This window comes from Aythya marila (genome assembly GCF_965140915.1).
Source record: "Aythya marila genome assembly, chromosome: 3".
NCBI classification, from domain to species: Eukaryota; Metazoa; Chordata; class Aves; order Anseriformes; family Anatidae; genus Aythya; species Aythya marila.
Window position 1 is genome coordinate 13,826,437 of NC_139044.1, and position 20,594 is coordinate 13,847,030.

Genomic DNA, 20,594 nt, shown 5'->3' on the forward strand with positions numbered 1-20,594 from the left:
GTCCTGCTTTAGGCGGTGAGGGATGGCTAATAACGTCCACATGAGTGGGCTGCTGAGCCGCCACGACGATGAAGCCACAAGGACATCGACCTCAGAGGGCCTGGAAGAGGGTGAGGTGGAAGGAGAAACCCTCCTGATTGTGGAGTCTGAAGACCAGGCCTCGGTGGATTTATCCCATGACCAGAGCGGAGACTCGCTGAACAGCGACGAGGGCGACGCGTCCTGGATGGAGGAGATGTCCTACTACTGCGAGAAGTGCCAGAAGTGGATTCCAGCAAGTAAGGAGGCTGGTGTTGCTGTCTCTTGTTGCCCTCCCTGTATGTAGTTGACACTGCTAGGGTTGTGATTTACCATGTGGGCACGCTGACCCAAGAGCCAGGCAGGTGTCTGAGACTGCCATTCCCTGCAAGAAATGGGACTGTTTGCTCTAACTGGTAACCAACCAAGGGGATGATTTCAGGAACGTGCACACCTTCCTGTGTGTCAGGCACTGGCTTGCTAAGGGACTTTGGCCAAGGGTCTTGGCCTTTCACTCCTCTCAGGTAAAGATAACACTTCCTGCAGAGGTTTGGGAGGAGTAGGACTTTGTAGGTAGTGCTACTTTTTTCCTTTTCCGAGTTTGTGGCTAAATCTCAGCCCTGATGATTTCCTGATAATGTGAATTTAATTCATCTTTCACAGAAATGTGTCCAGAATGTGAATTTAGTGCAGCTTTGACAGAAGCATGTCCAGCCCTTAGCAGCTGGCTTTGGGAGGCACTTGGAGCAAGCTACATCACTCGATCTTTTTGCTCTTGCTCCTTGACATATGATACATTCTGTTAGCTAAGTAATAGACTTGGCTTCCCTTTCTGATTCTACATTGTTGGATCTGTTATTAGATGCAAAACCTAGAAATTGCTAAGCATTGGTTTTATTATCTGCTTTTGTGTGTGCTTATTATTACTTCTGCGTTTAGAAATACCGAGCTCTTCAGTTGGCATCTGCCTCGCAGCTGTATTGGAGCTGCCCTTATTGCCATCCTAGAGCTTGCCAGGAGCCTAGTGTAGAAATCTCCTCTCAAGGCATGGTTAGTGAGCACCTTGCTGTTAGTGAGTGGAGCCAGCATAGCACCATTAAGATGCTGTGCAGGTAATGGGACACATTAACTTGAAATGTATTAATTAAAAAAAAAAAAGAGAGATCAGAGTTAAAGGTAGTAAAGGTAGCATGAGGTATCCCACCTGAGAGCACTCGATTTAACATTCCATCTGTATAATTTTACAAAGATGTTCCTCTTTCTAGTTGCTGTGGAACAAATTCAAAGAGCAGAGAAAGCCAGTCACAGAGCAACAGTAACTAGATACAAATGGGTAAAGTAAACAAGCTGGAAAAAGAAAATGCTATTCTCTTTGCTAATTGTTCAGTTATACATCTATCAATTGATGCTTGTGAAAGTTGCCAGTGAGCTCAGGCAAATAATCCCTTGCCACGCTGAGTTGCCATCTAAACATTCTGTTAAACTACCAAATCGGTTGGTTTGGCTTTCTCCAACAAACATTGGTGCAACTTTTGTAGTTGGATTCTGCAACTGACTACAAAAGCAGCGCAGCCATACATTGCAAGTGCTTGATCTGCTGTAGTGATATAATAAAGGAGATGGAATGAGTTTGGAGAAAGACCTTTCGTATGTGAAATTTGGAAATATTATATATAGACTTAACTGTTCCCCTGTCCTGTGATTTCTTTTTTTCATATTTCTTTAATGAATGTTGAGTTTAGAAGTCCTGATTCACTTGATTTTTTTTTCCCCGTGCTCTGCTGCAGAAACAGAATTTGAGCCTTTAGCTTTGGATGCGTGGGGTTTTATAGGTGTCTCTATCGCAGTAGATCACTTTTGTTCAACTTATATTGAAGGTTAGCAAGTCAGCTGTTTTTTAAAGTAGAGTGGAGAAACAGTTATTTATTGCAGTGTGTAGATTATTCTGGGGAAGCAAGGAGTGAAAAATGCAGAGGAAGTGAGGAAATGCTTTGGCTTTGTCCATGTGTTCAGATGCCCCTTTTTAATGCCTGTGGTTTTCACTTGGTCCCTGCTGACTGCTGCAACTGTAAAATTGATCCATATGTTACATCACAGTGACTTCCAGACAGTTCCCAAGGAGTGTTGGTCTCTGGACTCCAGGAAAAAATACTTCCTTGCCTGATGTAGGAAATTATTTTTCCTATGAAAGGACCAAAAATCTGATCTTTTGCCTATTAATTTTAGGTCAACTGAGAGAACAGCTCAGCTACCTCAAAGGAGACAACTTTTTCAGATTTACTTGCTCGGATTGCTCAGAAGATGGGAAGGAGCAATTTGAACGGCTGAGATTAACGTGGCAACAAGTAAGTCGAATGTTTGTGCCAGGAGAATAACCACAGGGCTTTCTAAAATTGTTGTTTGTTGTGTATGTACTACCTAGAAAAGGAGGACTGGGTATAGATGACAAAGAACCGTATACATGAACTTCAGAAATTAATTAGCTAGGGATTGCCTGCAGATTAGAACTTGAGCATTTGGCAAGTAAATTGAAATATAATCACACAAACCACATTCCTCATTTTTCTTTTTTTTTTTTTTCTTTTTCCTCATTCATGTTGCTCATGAATTTCATGGCTTCGGGCAAGTTTGGAGAAGCAAATTTTAATTTGGCTGCGAGGCATGAAGAGTTTTTTTTATATATACGAACAAATGTAAAACTTGTGAGGTGGCAACACACAAACAGAGAGCTTGCCAGCTCCTTGAACGCAGAGCTCTGGCTTGGCTGCCTGCTTGCTAGCAGTAGTCCTTGCAGAATTCTGCTGTTTCAGTCACTTGCACACCCGAGCCATCAAAATACTCTGCATTATGCAGTAACCGCTGCATGGGTAGATCGATGCACAATATCTTGTTCCGAGTACGGGGCTGGTTTAGTTAGAAGAGGGGCAGGCAGTGCTGAGCACTTCTGCAGAAAGTGGATTTGGTCAAGCAGGAACTGCTGCCTGAAGTGCTTCCAGATGCCAAACACTGGGTAGTGTGGGCAAGGTATCTTTTTGTCCTTTGGGACAGTAGCAGTGCACTGCCTCATAACAGTTCAGTTAAAACATTAGTTGCAACTTCTGCTGTGCTTTCTGGTGGTTTCCTTGCACAGGGCTGGGAAAGGTTAGAGGAGCTGTCTGTGGTTGGCAGAGTGGTGGAGTTTCAGCAGATTACAGACCTGGGAAGCAAGGGCTGCTAGCGTTACGCTCAGTTCTGTGCAGTGGAGTGGAAGGAGAGTGGCATGGGGAAGAGAAAGACAGGATCTAAACTGGTGAAAAAGAAGGTCTCCCTAGGCCTCCAGCAGCCAGAGCTGCTACTTCTGAGTACAACAGATTGAAGGAAGTGGAAAAATTGATCTGTCTGAAGCAGGAAAAATGTGGACGGTGATTTCTGAATTTTTTTCAGGCTATGTGACCTCAACAGATCCTTATGGCCAGTTGTAAAGATATATATACACATATATATACACACACATATATATATATTTAAAGTTCTGAAGTACTGTCCCACCTGCCTTTATTAATACAAAATTCTAGAGAAATAGTACACTAAGAGGGCTTGTGAGCCAGAAATAGAGTATAGGGGACATTAAGGCTATCTATTTCTTCGTTTTGTCTATTTTCTTCATAATTTCTTCATTTTGGTGTCTTCAGTGATGTATTTTCAAAAGCAGCTGCCCACTGCTAGGAGACCACCTCTGATTAAAAATAGCAAACAAACAAAACATCCCCCAACAACAAAAACAAGACTTCAAACCTATGTGGCAGTGAATAATATGTCCCCATTAGAAGTGGTGTCCTGTCAAGGCTGTGGGATTGTTAAAGATGATCGCAGCCTAGCTTTATGATTTTAGTTGTATTCAAATGCATTCATTAAATATATTTAACCGCTGGTCACCTGGGGTTTATTTAAAAAGAGGAGTGTTATTTTTCAAACCTGTCCTGTAGTAGGTCAGACTGAATTTGGTTATGAAGCGTGTAGAAGATCTGTAAAAGTATCATTTAATGAAATGACAAACTTAATTCCTCCATACCAAGACTAAATAGTAAATGCCAAGTAGCTTTACCTAGTTTAACCTCTGTTCAATTTGAAATGCAGCAGCAAGTATCTAGAAAGACTGCGGTGACAATATTTCTGATGGATAAGGTGATGGGATTACTTGTCACAGATTTTTTTTCTTTTTGAAAGACTTTTTTCATACTTCCACCCTACGTTCAGATTCCAGTTGTGATATAATTCATTTATACTGCCCAGTGCAAAAGTTTGCCTCGTCGTAAACCTGCCTAGTTAGGCGGCTTTTATTCCCCTGGGATGGAGAAATCTCTGAAAACCAGCAGAACGTGCATCTAACAATAGGAAAATTAGAAAGGGCACCATGAAAGCAGGACAAAGACGGATTGCAGAAATTGCTTCAGATGTTGCAAAAATAAGAAATTTACGAGACAGCAGAGATTTGGGTGCGTATGACATCACGTGGCTGGGTGACAGCTCACCAGCTGAAGCAGAAAAGATGCACTGGTATCCACCTCTTTCTGTTCCAGGTCGTTATGCTGGCAATGTACAATTTGTCCCTGGAAGGAACCGGCCGGCAAGGGTACTTCAGGTGGAAAGAAGACATTTGTGCTTTCATTGAGAAACACTGGACTTTCTTGTTAGGAAACAGGTAAAGGCATGATGTTTCCCCAAGGTTCTGTTTGCTGAGCAAAATGAATTAAAACTGGACAAGAATCCAGTTTAATTCAGTGATGTCTGCTGAGCCTGCTGTCTTTTGAGACCTGCCTGGCTCTGATCAGATTCAGATGAAGTGATCGCTGCCTTGCCTGCACTAGCTGCTGGTGGAGCAGGGACAGCTGACCAATCTGTGTCCCAGTTCAAGAACTGCTACGCTTTACATCCTTGGCATGTTAAGCAGCATCTTATCTAGATGCTCCAAGCCCTGATCTGGGGTGCTTCATGTTAATCCCCCGTGTTTGAGGGACATGACTAAGTTGCGTAGCCCAAGTGCTGAAATGTTGGCCAGTGGGAGTGTGCAAAGGCAAGAAGGAATCCTGAGAGCCGGTGTAAATATGGTTTGAGACTCTATACCATGAACCTGATTCTCCCATGTTCAAGGGAGTATCTCAGTTACTGGCCACGAGCCATTTTTAAATATTTCTTCGTACTTTTTTTCCTAAATGATGTTTACATTAGCCCCATGATAAGTTCTTAGAAGACCAGAAAGTGCTCAGATGCCCACTGTAGCACACTGCCTTGTGAAGTGAAGGGCTTAAATGCAGCTCCATGCCTCCAAGTGGCCAAAAATGCGATTCAAAAGCAGTTCAGTGAGGGCTGATGCAGGTATGCTGATTAATGGGGATCCTCTTTGCTGTGCTACAGGAGAGGTTTTATGACAGAAAACTCCAAGACAGGTCTTGAATAGAGCTCATGCTTTTATGTCTGTGGGACAGGCATAGGCTTTCCTCTGTTCCCTGAAATTTCTGCAGCTCAGTTGTCCTCAGTGATTTCTCCGGCCCTGGCTCTCCTTCTCTGCAGTGCCTGGCACAGCTGCAGCTATGGAGAGCAGAGCCATTGAATCCCAGTGCCCCCTGTGAATTCAGCCTTCAGGATTCTGTCCCACAGCTTTGGGAGCTGGCTTTGCTGAATGTGTTGAAATCTCAAAGTCGCCAAAGCAGATGTCTAAGTTTAAGTTTCTCTTTCCTTTTACGTGAAGTGAAACCTTTATTACTGCCTTTCCCTTACCTCTCCCATCCTGTGTACCCAGAGTCCTGTTTGCTGTCTTCAGTAAGGGAACACGTCCCTGTAATGTCAGGTCAACACGGCTATCACTAGGATCCTGTTCACGTTTTGCTGTAGATAAGTGATTGATTTCAGAGGGCTATGGTTAGCTAAGGTAGGAACCGGAGTGTTTGAACGACTGGGGTGCTAGTGGCAGTGTCCTTTGTAGGCTGAGCGTGTTGTGACCTCCTTGAGGCTTCAGGATGAAGGTGTAGCTGGTGAGTGGGGACCTAACGCTTTTTTTCGTGTCTCCCACTGTAGGAAAAAGACCTCGACATGGTGGAGCACAGTTGCTGGCTGTCTCTCAGTGGGAAGCCCCTTGTTCTTCCGCTCAGGGGCCCAGGAATTTGGAGAACCAGGGTGGTGGAAACTGGTTCATAATAAACCCCCAACAATGAAGCCTGAAGGAGAGAAGCTGTCTGCATCTGCACTAAAGGCAAAAGGTAACTCTTGCCCAAATGGTGTGTAGGTTCCTAGCTGGGCCAGAGCTGGAAGGCATGACAAAAGTTTACTTAAAACGACGCATTCATGTGCATGGATAGTTACAGGGCAGGATTTTTTGTCTTAGTTTTGCTCTGCAGGAATGGCTGATTTAAGAGGACTATGTTGCGTGCACTGTAGAATGAGCAGCCTTTTATATTTCATTTCAGTGCCTTTTTGCATTGTGCTAACTGATTGTAAGGCTTTTGAGATTTGTGCATTTTTTTGCAGCTGAAATATGTTGTTCTTCTGTTCCTCTTTACCCCGGGGAATGTTTTTTTTTTTCTTTCTTTTGTCCACATTGGATGCAAATTCCCTTCTGTGCAGAGGAGCAGAATTGGGGTTTAAGTGAGGCTCTAGCAGTGCATTAACTTTATGCTGCATGCCTTGGAATGAATTTCTTGTGTATTTTGAGAATACATCTTCTAAAATTTCTAGCCAATCTGTCCTTATGACCATAAGCACGTATACAGTGACTGCAGGAGCTCGGTGTCTGTTAGAATAAGCAAGCTACTTCTTTAGCAGCTTCAAAGCCACCTCTGGATCCCATCATTACCGTGGAAGGCCTCAGGAAACGAGTGAGCCGCAATCCGGTGGAATCAGCCATGGAGCTGAAAGAGAAGAGATCTCGCACTCAGGAAGCCAAGGATATTCGGCGAGCCCAGAAGGAGGCGGCTGGCTTCCTGGACCGCAGCACCTCCTCCACTCCTGTTAAATTCAGCAGCCGAGGCCGCCGTCCCGATATCGTCCTTGAGAAAGGCGAGGTGATTGACTTCTCCTCCTTGAGCTCTTCAGATCGCACGCCTCTGACAAGCCCTTCTCCTTCCCCATCTCTGGACTTCTCTGCTCCCGGCACTCCAGCCTCGCATTCAGCTACTCCTAGCCTTCTCTCCGAAGCAGATCTCATCCCAGACGTCATGCCGCCACAGGCTCTGTTTCATGGTAAGAGATGCTATGGTTTTGGTTTAATAATAAGCCACACGTAGTTATCAAGGAAAACATCTAATTAAAAAAGAAACTTCCAATGAGCTGCAGGATATTTTCAAGATAAGATGGAAAGTAACTGGTTAAATTCTGTTGGTCTTGGTTGCATTGAAGTCTTAAATAGGTTTTCACAGTTGTAGTCACAATTTCTGAGACCAGAAGGAACCACCATTGTCTTCTGAGGCATCCTGAATACCCAATGGGTGGAAGATTTCACCTAGCAACATCATCCTAATTAACAGATCATAAATTTTGGTCAGGTTGCAAAGCAGAAACGCAAGGCTAAATGCTGGTAGTTCTTCAAGGGGTCAGACCTTGTTCTAATTAAGAAAACAGAGAGTAAAGCAGTTCTTGTTGGACATGCTCTGCAGAGGGTCAAATGCCGTCCTTTTGTACTACCTCGTTGTTGTTCCCTGATTTTAAATTGAACTTCTCCAGGGTATGCTAGCTAAAGACAGAGCTTGATCATTTGATCCCCAATCTTCAGGAATTTTCAACAATTTAATGTTTATCAAAGAGCATGAGCTCACAGCCCAGGATGCAGTGTTTTTTGGATGCCAAAGGCAGGAGACCTTAGGAAAAGGATTGATTCTGTGTCCTGAAATAGGACCCCTTAACACATTCTCTGTCCAAACTCTGGAGGCCCAAAAGTAAATAGAAAATAAAGCGTGTTGGGTAAATCCACATTAGTTCTCCTTAGCAGAAAAGTCTTTCAGGAACCCCCTTTGAAATGGGACATTGTTTATGTTTTTTTTTCCTGGATTTTTTTGATCTGTTGAACAGATGATGAGGAGATGGAAGGGGATGGAGTCATAGACCCAGGAATAGAGTACGTTCCCCCTCCCAGTGGGGCTGCTGGTGCTGGCACTGTGATAGCAGGCAGGAAAAAAGTGAAGACAGCTGAGCAGATCAAGCAAGAGGTGGAGAGTGAAGAGGAAAAAATGGAAAGGATGGAAGGTGACAGTGAGGATCCTGAAGAGTCAAACGCATCGCTGCAGGTGAGGGGGCGAGACAAGAGGAAACCACAGGTGGAGAAAGATGCTAAACCCCGAGCTCCCAAGCATACCTCTGTTAGTATTTATGAGGAAAAGCTGCTGCTGAAGAGGTTGGAAGCCTGCCCCAATGCCATGAGCATGACCCCAGAGGCCCGGAGACTGAGGCGCAAGCTGATAGTGAGGCAGGCCAAGAGGGAAAGAGGGCTGCCACTCTTTGACCTGGACCAGGTCGTGAATGCTGCCCTGCTCTTGGTTGATGGGATTTATGGAGCCAAAGAAGGAGGAGTTTCCAGGTCCCCGGAAGGGCAAGCGACATACAGAACTACTAGTCAGGACTTCAGGATCTTGGACAGATACCAGGTGAGTGTCATCAAATTTAAGTGGGTTTTTGACACTGGTTATTTTAGAGCTCTTGCTGCAGAGAACAGCACCACTGTGGGGTACCATGAACATGAAAAGAATTATGTGAACAAGGCTCGTTTTGACTTGGGGCTCTGTCCCCACTAATTATCTCACCAGCCCCTTTCTTCTCACGCAGTGTTCAAGCAGTACAACTTTCTATCAGTATAAGCACCACAAATGTTTATGTATTTGTATTCCACCCCTGCACAAACGCTGATGGCGGAGGCCTGGAAGTGCCTAACTGCTCTTTCATGCCATGTGGGAGAGGAGTTGCCTGCAGTGCTTTGCTGAGCAGTATGTGCAGCTCATAGCATTGGGTGCTGAACCTGAGAGTGCACTGCAGAGTCCTCTGAGGTAGGACTGTCATCCTGTGGGTTCAGATCACGCTGTTACAGAGAAAGGCCCTTATTCTTTCTCTGTTGATGTGCTTCCCTTGTGTTAAGTCATTGACTACTTTTCCTGATGTGTTCTGGATTTTTTTTTTGTACAGACGATGCTGCCTGCCATGAAGGGATATCGACAGCAGACAACGAAGTTTCTGTACCGATTGGTAGGCTCAGAAGACCTGCTGACGGACCACAGCATTGTCAGCCCTTACACGTCCCGTGTCCTGAAACCTTATATCAGGTACGGATGGGCAGAGGTTGAACTTGCTCTTGGCATGGGAACTGGCAGCCCACATTTCTTGGGCAGTGATTGAAGTATCTTTGTGGGAGGGGACGCTTTTCTTTTGGGCAGTGATCCTTGCAGCAGGGAGGAGAATCTTGAAGAGACAACAGGGCAGAGGAGTCACCATAGTCACTGAATGCAAGGTGCACCTGCTTTTAGGGGAAGTCTGTAACACCCTTGGTCCTGCTGTTCAGACAGGCTGGCTGAATGTGCTGTGGATCCAGGAAGTGTTCCGGCCTCTGGCATGAGGCTGTTTTTGCTGAGCTGGGTGCTGTTTTCCCACATGAATGGAAGACTTCTTTTGTTCCAAGTTGAGCATGTCAGAAAATATTTCATGGGCAGTGCCCGTTCAGCTGCAGTAGCGTTTATTTTTGCTCACTCACCTTCTGTGTTTGCTTTCCATGTTAACTGGCAGGCGTGACTATGAGACAAAGCCCCCAAAACTCAGGCTGCTGGCAGAAATCCGGGCGTATCCACACAGGAATAATCCTCACTGGAAGGCTGAGCCAGAAGCACCTGTTGATTACTGCTACGTTCGCCCTAATCACATCCCCACTATAAACTCCATGTGCCACGAATTCTTCTGGCCTGGTAAGATTCCTTCTGTGCTGGGTTTTCTAAGAAGGAAGTGGTTTTGTTCAGAAAAAAAAAAAAAATCTTTGGCCAAATGTGTCTTCAGTTGGTGTCTGGCTCAGTTCTTAGAAAACCATTATCTGATGTCATAGGAATGTAGTTGAGATGGAGACATGAGTTTGGTGTCTTTTGTTTTCTGAGATCATTTAGAACTGGGCAATTAGGCCCTAATTAGCACAGCACTTAAAGAAAGAGGTCGTTTTGGGTAACACCATCGATGCCAATAGAAATAGGCAGTTACTAAAATCAAACATCCAGCAGAATCCAGCTTGGGGTGGGGGCTTGATGTACACAAACTGCTTTATGCCAGAGATCTAATGCTCATTGGAGTGAAATCTGGGAATTGCTAATGACTGTAAGCTTCGCTATGGTGTTCTTTATTTCTTCAAGCCTCAGTATTGGCAGTGTATGGGACCAGTGTATGGTATTGATTTTTATGAACCATCTCTTTAATTGTAAGATCCCTGGGACAGTGGCTGCCCTTTACGGGGTGGGATTGGGGCCACACTTATGTGACTGTTGTCTCAAATTCTTATGAAATAAGAATTGTAATGTTCATCTAATGCCTGGATCAGCTTCTGATCAGCAGTCAGCACTGCAGACTAATTTAGAAAGCCCCGTGTAAACAGTCCACACCTTTATTCCAAGTAACTGTTTACTTTACGTTTTGATTTGCAGATAGTGATTCAACGTTGTTTGTAGTTCAGCAGTGCTCGTAAGCTGCAGTCAGGATCAGAGCTATTTGTGCCACTTACTGTCCAAATTGTACAATCCGGGGGTAGATAGCTTGGCATGTCTTCCCTTCACAAGCTGTTTTGGAGCTCGTGAGACACTCTGCAATCCTGACAGAGGCTGAACCCCTTTGTCATACACTCTCCTCTTCTGATAATGCATTTGAAGTTCTGGCCAAGTTGCTTTGCACCTTCATTAAGTTCTTCAGGACTCACCCTGTTTTATTTAACATAAGGAGCGTGGGTGTGTTCCACCCTCCTATGGGCTGTGCATCGTTAAATCAGAGAGCTGACACTCCCAGCAGCCTCCAAACAGGAATCAAAATTTCTTCCATGGTGTAAATTTTCTGGGGCTGGGATAATAGGATTATTGTACCTTGGTCTGTTTTATTAGGAGAGAGAAATGAGGATGTGATACTTCAGGAGATAAAACGTGATGTCTGTGTGGACACAAAGGGTTTTTAGCTTCACGGTGGGCTGGTGTAATTGCTGGAGTGGTGTTGGGGTGGGATGCACACCCAGTTGCGTCCTAGTAGTGATGCTGTCTTGTTGGCTGAGTTCTTGGGCACTTCACAAGGTGCTGTGAGTCCAGGCTTTAGTTATTGCACCTCCCCAAATCCTTCCTGTCAGAGCTTTTCTTGTTCCTCTCACGGCAGAAACGAGCTCGCAGGTAGTAACCGCAAATGAGCTGACACGAAGCGAGATTCCTCTCACGGTATCTGGAGCCTTCGTGTCCTAACGGGAAACATCTCCTGAGCAAACAAGTGGCGAACCCTACTGAGCTAAGCACCTTCCTGCAGGAATAGCTGCGTGCTGAGGGGACGGCACCGCTTCATCAACGATGCCAGAGCGCTCAGGGCAATGTAGTGCTCCTGTACAGACACGCTGTAAGGCACTTCACAGTCAATTGCAGCCTTGAGATAATTAACGCTGCTCCCTATTGCCAATCAATTCCTCCCACGTCTTACCCCACCCTGCTCACTCTCGAGCAAGAAAATAATTCACCCGCTTCTCTCTGCCTAGCGCTTTATGAGGTCTTGCATCTCATCAAGAGTGATAAACGTTGCTGGAAAACATACTCTGCTGTTTTCTTACCCCACGTTCCAAATATATCTGTGATCGCCAGTTTGAGGCTGAAACTAGCATTTATGGCGTGACTGCCGTGTGTTGCACTTCGCTTAGGGCCTGGCTACACAGCCAAATTACCAAGCAGGCTTCGGTGCTGTGAGCTAAGCTGCTTGGCCCTAACATGCTGCGTAGATGTTCTTGGGCTGCAAGAGCAGCGTGGTTAGGCAGGGTAACAAATCCCGCTCAGAAGTCACTGACTTCAGGTGTTTCTCTCCAGCCTCTGACTCATAGAAGCACCGCTGGCAGAGAGGCTGTTTCAGACCCCAGATTAGAGAATTTGCGTGCTAAAAGCAAATGTTTTGATAGCGTTGAAAGCTGTGGCCGGGTTCACAGTGTAGCTCACAAAACAGCTCAGTACAGGCAACGGAGGAAGCAGGAGGAGGTCAAGGCCAGGGAGAGAAAAAGACGAGAACTCTCGGCAGGTAACACTGAAAAAGCTGAAACCCCATTTCAGGTCTGCTGCACCCGGAGAGAGTTTGCAGGAGGAAGAGGATGGAGTAGCTGATACACTGCATTGCCCCCGTGCTTGTCTGCGGGCAGATCCTTCAGCGTTTGCAGAGTGGAGCGGTGATGGTGCGTGCCAGCCTGCTGCTGGCCTGGCCCTTTCCCTCCAGTGGTTCCGTAGCCCTTAGAGCCCCAGGCAAGGGGCACAAACTTACTGGGACCCAATCCAGCAAACATTTGCACATGCAAGTGACTTTACCCATATGCATGTCTACAACTGGAGGCTTAACAGTCTGCTGATATGGCTCAGCATACAAACTAAGGAGAGATTAGCTGGCTGCTGATACAGTGACACACACACACACACACACACATATATATATATATGTATATATGTGTGTATATATATATATCTATAAACCATTCGTTTTTTTTTTTTTGGTTTGGGTTTTATCTGTAGGTCATTTGGAAGGAAGTTGGCTTTAATGTCTCTTCTCCACGAGTAAAGGAGTCTTTTCCCCGTTGTGCGTGCTATGCTAATGTGTGCACCTATTGACATCAGTGCCAGAAGTCTCATTTTTGTCTAAGGGCTTGGTTGAAGCATCTGTCAGTCACAGAGCTTTGAAATAAGGCAAAAGGAAGAAATCAAGTGTTTACGAAAGGGCTTCATAATCTGAATTTCCATGGAAGTATACACAGCGTGGTCTGCTTTCTGCTTGGTTTGCAGTGCTTTCAACTGTTATCTCTTTCTTTGTAGGAATTGATTTGTCAGAATGCCTACAGTACCCAGACTTCAGTGTTGTTGTCCTTTACAAAAAAGTTATTATTGCCTTTGGCTTCATGGTGCCAGATGTGAAATACAATGAAGCTTACATCTCTTTTCTGTTTGTTCACCCTGAGTGGAGGAGAGCTGGAATTGCAACCTTCATGATTTATCATCTTATTCAGGTAATGAAAAAATCCCATGTCTCTGCCGAATTACTAGCTCCCCCTCCTTCCCTGTGTGCACACATGCATGTGTTGGAGAGGAGGTAGTGTTGTGTTCCTCCCTTCGGTCTCTTTCTCCTTGCCCTTTCTTTACTCATACAGCAGCACAAATTGTCCACTGTCAGCAGCCCATGTGGATGTTTTTGGGAGGATTGCTTCAAAAGCAGAAACTGAAACGTGTTTAGAAGAGTAACGGCACTGGTCAGGCCCTCAGAATTAGTGAGATGCTATGGACTTTGTCTCGGGATTAATTTTGCATTCTCCAATAGTCAATAGTTCACATAATAGTAATAATGTAAATTTGGGGTTTGAAGGGAACAAATTGGTAACAGTGATAATAGTTCGGTTAGAATATATGGTAGCTTTCCTTATCTACACCTGGAAGCTTATTCTGGGACCGATGCAGTTGCCTGAAATCTCTTACTGATCTTAATCATTCTCGTCCACTTCTAAAATGCACTGGTTCAAATGCAGCAGAGTTGAAGTGTTTGCAGCCTCATTCAGATTTGTTCAGACTGGCTTGTACTGGGCTTGGTTGCACAGGGACACTTGGGAACATTATTCTGAGCTAACTAAAGGGGTAGTGTTAAAGTAGTTAAACTTCATTAAACCACTGAATGGATGCTGTTTTTCAGGTGGCCTTAATTCCATTTACTTCCTTGGATTAAATTGCACAAATCTGAGTAAGGATGCAGACAGATGTCCTTTTCCAGAGCCCAACTGTGCCTCCTCAGGACCCACTTTAGCACTCCCTGAGCTCTCCTGGCAGAGCTGCTGGTGTGAAAGATTCCCCAACTTGTTTTAGTTGAGATGAGCTGTACTAGCAACAACTCTCCATTGGAACTGTTTTTACTTGTACTCATTTGGATAAAGAGAGATAGGGAGTGCTGGCAGGTCCTTGGGAACAGTGATCTGTACCTTAGAAAAAGTTCCCACCAAGAGCAACTCCTCTTGGCCACCTGAGGGTAATTCTTCTACCAACACAGCTTTCTGCAGTGCCCACCTCTCACTGGTTACTAGCCTGTGCCAACATGCAGAGCAATCTATTTTACATTCACCTCTTGCATTTCCTGAGCCTCTCTGTGTGAAGTGTTTGAGTAGATTGCCCTCAACTGCAGTGGGCTGATGTGAGATGTCAACACCTACAAACAACAGGCCCAGAGATGAGCCAGCGTTTGCAGGGATGCAGCCGCCGTACTCCTGTCTCTCCGGCAGGACCAGGATGTGTTTGCAAGTCAGCTGTGGGGAATCACCACAGCTTTTTGTAGCACCTATGACACCAATTAACCTGTTCCTGCTTTCAGGAACACGTGGAGAACAGCCAGGCAGGTCTGAGGCTGATGAGACTTGCTAGCAGTGAGAGATCACCGTTGTACATCCGGCTCGTGTTAGATTTATTTTTCCACTGCTGCATATGTCAGTGGTAGATGGTAGTCACTCATGTAGAAGTGGTGACAGTGCCCTTCTCTCCCTCTACTGCCAGGCTGTGTGTGCTGCTTCGCAGCCTACCTGGGCTGATACCGGGGGTCTGCTCTCTGTAGCTGAGGCCTCCTTAATATCCTTTGGATGAAGGGTAACTCCGTCTCTCTGCTGAAGATAAAGATCAGTGTGCTTAGGTTGGGGGTGAATTCTTGGGGACAGCGTAATTTAACAAAGAATGTTTTGATGGAAGTGATGAGGACCAAACTGCATCTTCTTAATAAGATGAATTCCAACCTCCTTTTCCCCAAAATGGCTCCTCATTATTTCACTTTTTTTTTTTTTTTTTTAAATCCCTGTGAGACCTTTTCCCTTCAAGTGATCTGCCACGTAGATTTCCTAAAGGGTGTTAATATTGCCACTTAGAGTTACCATACATGCAGTATACAGAGAATGCTACTAAAGCACTAGATGAAAGCAAGAAAACAATACTTTATTTTTATATTATAGTTTTATCAAAGATAAAGCTGCCCCTATAATCTCGGATCTTTACGGGAACTTCAGCGATGCCATTTGCTGTCTGAACTCCCTTGCCTTTTCGGGAGGCGAGTGCTGTGCCCTGAAGGATGGGAGAGGAGCTGGGTGGGATGCAGAGGAATTCCAGTGTGACAGCCCAGAGGTGGTGTGGTGCTGCAGCACGGTCCCAGAGAGTTCAGCTCTGTTTGCTGATGGGGAGGAGCACAGCGCCTGATCCTTTGGCATGTTTTGTCTTCAGGCCGTTGTTATTAAGTATTTGGGATTAGTGCTGTATGCTGGGATTATTTATAATGAACAATTGCTTAGACTTTGACAATGGAAAGCTGAGAAATTATAATCCAAAGCCTTGCTTTTATTGTCAGGGGGTCCCCATTTCTCAGAAACAGAGGCTCTGAGGAACAGTAGCTGGCCTCCCTTCACGTTTCAGCTGGTGCTACGTGTGGTAACTTCTGTGTTGAGACCTGCGATTTTCTCACGTTTCCTCAGTAACTTAAATACCAGACCTGATGAATCTCTTCACCTCCGCATTCCCCCAGAGGCTTTCTCATTCTCTTGCTGTGATACCTCTTTTTTTTTTTTCCTTTTCCTCCCTTGGCAGACCTGCATGGGCAAAGACGTAACCCTTCACGTCTCTGCAAGCAACCCTGCTATGCTGCTCTACCAAAAATTTGGATTTAAGACTGAAGAATACATTTTGGATTTTTATGACAAGTATTATCCCTTGGACAGCAAGGAGTGCAAGCACGCGTTCTTCCTCAGACTGCGGCGCTGATCTGCCCGAGCTGCTGGGGAGGATGTGCGGGAAGCCCAGCCTGTCGAGCATGGCCTTCAGCAGAGGATGTTGGCTGTCACGTGAGAGCTGGAACACACCTATGCCTTTTTCCCTAGGACTTCTAACATCAGCAGTGCTGGATTGTGTGCTGAAAATGCAGTCCAAGGGGATTGATTCATGCTCTCCAAGGGAGAGGCCTGGAAATGCCAACTGGGACATGCTGAAGCCACTGGAAGACTGACATTCTTATGGGGAGCTTTTCTGACACTGTCACTTTGGAGAGAGAGCCCCACTGATTTAAAATAAAAAACAACAAAAAAAAAAAACCCTGTTCATTTCAGAGGGGCTCCACGGATTTCAAATTTTGAAACCTATCCAAAGTTGCAGGCGTTTTTGTTTCTGTTTTCGTTTATGGAAAATGAACATCTAAACTTAAATCATCTGCAGTGTTTCTGTGATTTGATTGCTCTGTTAGGAACGGTGTCTTGAATTCATGAAGGGGAATGCAATATTGGTGCATATATCTGGATGCTGACTTTAGGAAAGCTCTACACGGGCCAGAACAGCAGTACTGGAACCATGTTTTAGGAATAATGAAGTGTGTGTGAACTCACGTCATCCCGAGTGAAGGGCTCAGAGGAGATATCTTTGTTCTGTCCCTTCCCTGCGGCCTTCCTTCCCCCCCCATTGCCCCTGTGCTCAATGTGAAGTTCTTGTGGTGCGCAGTGTTTTGTGTTCAGGAACAAGATGTCAAGTAGGCTCGCAGCTAGGTGAAGGAGGACACAACAGCTGCCAAATCAGCTCTCTGAAATCCTGCAGCCTCTCTGCCAGTTGTTGGTGCTGCAGATCAGCCCTTTGGGCACACCTCTAACCACAGAGCCAGCCTCGCAGGCTGCACCCACCTCCTCCTGCCATAGACAGAACAAAAGACGGAGGCGAGGTTTGAAACGCAGGCTCGAGTTTGTAGGAGCAACCTGTGTGCAGCTGGGAGGGGGCAGAGGGCAGAGGTGAGCCAGTGCCAGTTCTTGGAAGCATCTAGGCGGTGATTTCACAGTAATGTGAGAGAGCAAAAAAAAAAGTAAAGTGGAGAGAGAAAAAAAAAAGCCAAGAATTTAAGGAAAAAAATTGTTTGCACAGTTTAGCAGCTTTTCTCTCTCCCTGTTTTTTACTGCAGAAGAGCAGCAAGTTGGCAGGTGGCTCTGCTGCCTGACTGAAGGCCAGTCAGCGCTTTCCAAACATGAACCATACCCACTGTCCCGTTCCTTTCGCATCAGCTCTTCATTTCGGTATCAGCAGGAAGGTGGACGTGTACGTTTTTGTGTAGCCAGGAGTTAGTGGGAGGAAAACAGAGCCCACCCAAGAGCTGCGTGCCCTAACATCCATGCGCATTTCAGCCTGCTTTATGACTACGTGAAAATTTTTGATGTTAACTGATGTTACGAGTTAGCTGTACTTGGAAAGGAGAAAAATTGTCTTTATGAATGGAATTAAAGCCCTTCCCTTGAAAAAGCCTCCCCGTAGTTGTACTGTTTGTTAAACTGTCGTTCCATCATCTTTTTTCATTGAAATTTAGAAAACTCATGTATGGCCAAGAGAGGATGCTTCAGTAAAGGTTACAAGGGTCGGGGAGCAAATGGCTGATCTGCAGAAACAAGAAATTGCTCTGTGGCCTTGCAGGTCCACTAGGATTTATGTGGAGAGGGCTTGTCCCATGCTAATTTGCCCCTATTTCTTGGAAAATCAGCCAGTTAACTGCTGTATCTATTATATTTCACATTTGTGGGACTGACTATAGGCTTAAGTTTTGATTCCTTTGTTATTTTATGTGCTCTGGGATATTGATCTTTGGTGAAAATCTGACGTGGCTTTGACTTGTTCACCATGAAATCCTTCCCTGTTGATCCTAATGGCTTTGGTGAGAAAAGGGTGCAAGTACAGCTGTCTCAAAGGTCATGTTACTGATGGATTGGGCAAAGACAAAGGGCCGGGACCCAAGAAGACCTTCCTAATTAGTGTGAATGAACCAAACCGTGCACTTCCCTCCTCCTTGTGCCTCAGAGACCAGCATGAGGTTCCTTTAGCTGGGGTTAGCAAACCAGCGCCCACCCCGTGTAATGGCACAACTACTCTGCGCTTCCTTGAGCCGCGCAGTGACTGTAGCGATGATCGCAGCTGCCAAACGTGACCTGATTTAGCCAAATACATTTTTATTAGAGAATAAAGGTGGAACTTGACCCTTTCCTAAAAGGGTGGCAAAGCCCACACCTTTGGAGGTGCTTGCGTGTGCTTGATGCTTCACAACCAGGAGGCTATCTGTTGTAGTTAGCTTTTTATTACTTTTTATCTACAGTGGCTGGCAGGGTATGGGGATTGTTGTGAGACAGCAATGTGGTAAAACTGACGCTTTGCAGTTTCCTTTGAACGCGAATTCTCCTTCCCGAGGTGGAGTGGCGCTCCCCCCCCAACATGGCGGCGCCGTCCCCCCCAAGGCCAGGACTACAACTCCCGGCCTGCCCCGCGGCCCGCCGGCTCCCGCCTTGCCCCGCTCGCCAACCGCCGCCATTTGAACCATGGCGGCTGTGGCGCCCATGGCGGCGGAGGCGCTGCCCGAAGCCTGGCGCCTCTACCTCGTCCCCACCCGCGTCGCCACCTTCCGCAACTGGCCCTTCACCGAGGGCTGCGCCTGCACGCCCGACAGGGTGAGCCCGGCGGCGGCGGGGGGGCGAGGGGCGGCGGCTGGCAGCGGCTCCCGCTGATCACCCCCCCCCCCCTTTTCTCCTTTTCTCCTTTTCTCCTTTTCTCCTTTTCTCCTTTTCTCCTTTTCTCCTTTTCTCCTTTTCTCCTTTTCTCCTTTTCTCCTTTTCTCCTTTTCTCCTTTTCTCCTTTTCTCCTTTTCTCCTTTTCTCCTTTTCTCCTTTTCTCCTTTTCTCCTTCTCCCCCTGCCCGCAGATGGCGGCGGCCGGCTTCGTGCACTGCCCCAGCGAGAACGGCCCCGACGTGGCGCAGTGCTTCTTCTGCCTCAAGGAGCTGGAGGGCTGGGAGCCCGACGACGACCCGCTGTGAGGAGCGGGGCCGCTGCCCCGGTGGGGAGGGAGGGAGGGAGCTGGGGGGGGTGTGAGCGGTGCTGGCAGCCCCCGGGTGGGTTCCCGCTGTTGTGTTGTAGGGAGGAGCACAAGAAGCACTCTGCCGGCTGCGCGTTTGTCGCCCTTCAGAAGGATCCCGTCAGCCTGACGCTGCAGGAGTTCCTGAAGCTGGACAAGGAGCGGATGAAGAATGCGATTGTACGTAAACATTTGCCATGCCCTCTGAGGCTGGAAGTGGTTCAGTGTCTTGTCTCAGGGCTGTTTACCTGGCCTCCTGCTTCCCTATTGCACCGCTGCCAAACTAGCTTGGTGCTTCTAGGTTCCTTTTGGCTCAGATAGCTTGTCCTGCTCTGGTTCTCAGCCTTTGCCACACCAGAGACACAGCCCCGCTCCCTCCCTGAAACCTAACTGACGCTCGAAGCAGCGGCAGGCAGTGACTTTTATTGTTTTTTTTGCAGAAAAAACAAATTTCGCAGAAGGTGACCGAGGTTGAAGACACTGCCAAGTCTGTGCGTCGTGAAATAGAGAAGCTGGCCTCCTAGGCTGCACCAGCCTCTGCCGTCCGTCTTGTGTACGGACTGTGACACTGCCACGTCCACCGAACAACTGTTTCCTGGGACCACTTTTGTAACGGCCACACCTGTGAGAAGTGTAACAACTCTGGATGCTCCTTCTCTCACTTGAGTCTGTCCAGGAAGTACCTGGGATCTGATGCACTGCATAGATAATATTCTTCTGCAGGGATTCCCCTATTCTTCCAGTTAGTTTAATTTAGGAGTGTTTAAAAGCTTGTGTTTTTGTTTGTTCTTAATTTCTTTTGTAAACCTAGTTGTTCCTATTTTGGAGGGTACTGGTAGCCTTGCTGCAAAAACTTGTGTTTCTTGCAAGAGTTGGCAGACGCTTCCATTTCTTTTATTGAATGTACCAATGAGTATGGGTAACTTTTAAAACAAAAAAGGGGAAGGACTTTAAAAAAACTCCTTCAGGGATTTAGGATTGTGTTGGCTAATGATGTCTAGCAATGTACCAAATCATAGTGTGCTTAGTGTCCTTGTAAACCTCTGGTTTTAGCTGTCTGCTGCCTCATGGTGATGCGTTTATAGTTAAAAGTGGAAGGCAAAACAGCAAAGTAATTCTACTTAATTCTCTGGAGGAAAAAAAAATATTGACCTTTATTACAGTGAGCTACACTGAATGCAGTTTTAACTTCAAAATGGAAAATAACCCCATCAAAGTACAGTTTGTAGTGCTGTTGCTCAAGTGTCAAACCGTCAGTATTCACCATGTGGCCTTAAAATGTTTTAATGCCTTGGAAGATAAGGTTGAACGTTCTCCTTGTGCATGCTTGGAAATGAAAAGAAACCTCACTGAACAGAGTACAGGTAGTGAAGAATTGTGCTCTGAACTGCTTGGAAAGAGTGGCAGAATGTTGTACGAAATAAGCAGCTGTTAGAGGGTCAGAGTTGATCGCATGGTTCAGCAAAGTCAGTAGACGGAACTGGATGTGTGGGTTTAAGCT

General features: G+C 46.1%; 2 protein-coding genes across 3 annotated transcripts; both read left to right on the forward strand.

Annotated features, from left to right (window-relative positions):
* Positions 1-14: 14 nt before the first annotated feature.
* Positions 15-16,318, forward strand: KAT14 (lysine acetyltransferase 14). 2 transcript variants are annotated; one of them, XM_082756749.1, is made up of 10 exons: positions 15-278; positions 2,245-2,363; positions 4,578-4,699; positions 6,073-6,254; positions 6,814-7,233; positions 8,059-8,630; positions 9,163-9,299; positions 9,757-9,932; positions 13,035-13,225; positions 15,819-16,318. In XM_082756749.1, exons 1-10 carry the CDS (start codon positions 23-25, stop codon positions 15,990-15,992), a joined length of 2,349 nt encoding a protein of 782 aa, XP_082612875.1. In that variant the 5' UTR covers positions 15-22; the 3' UTR covers positions 15,993-16,318. The 2 variants fall into 2 exon arrangements, with proteins under 2 accessions (XP_082612875.1, XP_082612876.1); XM_082756750.1 differs by having other exon boundaries at positions 6,817-7,233.
* Positions 16,319-18,545: 2,227 nt separating this feature from the next.
* BIRC5 (baculoviral IAP repeat containing 5) lies at positions 18,546-20,591 on the forward strand. Its single transcript, XM_082757469.1, has 4 exons — positions 18,546-18,691; positions 18,942-19,051; positions 19,156-19,273; positions 19,534-20,591. The coding sequence occupies exons 1-4, from the start codon at positions 18,563-18,565 to the stop codon at positions 19,615-19,617; spliced, it is 441 nt and encodes a 146-aa protein (XP_082613595.1). The 5' UTR covers positions 18,546-18,562; the 3' UTR covers positions 19,618-20,591.
* The last annotated feature ends 3 nt before the right edge of the window (positions 20,592-20,594 follow it).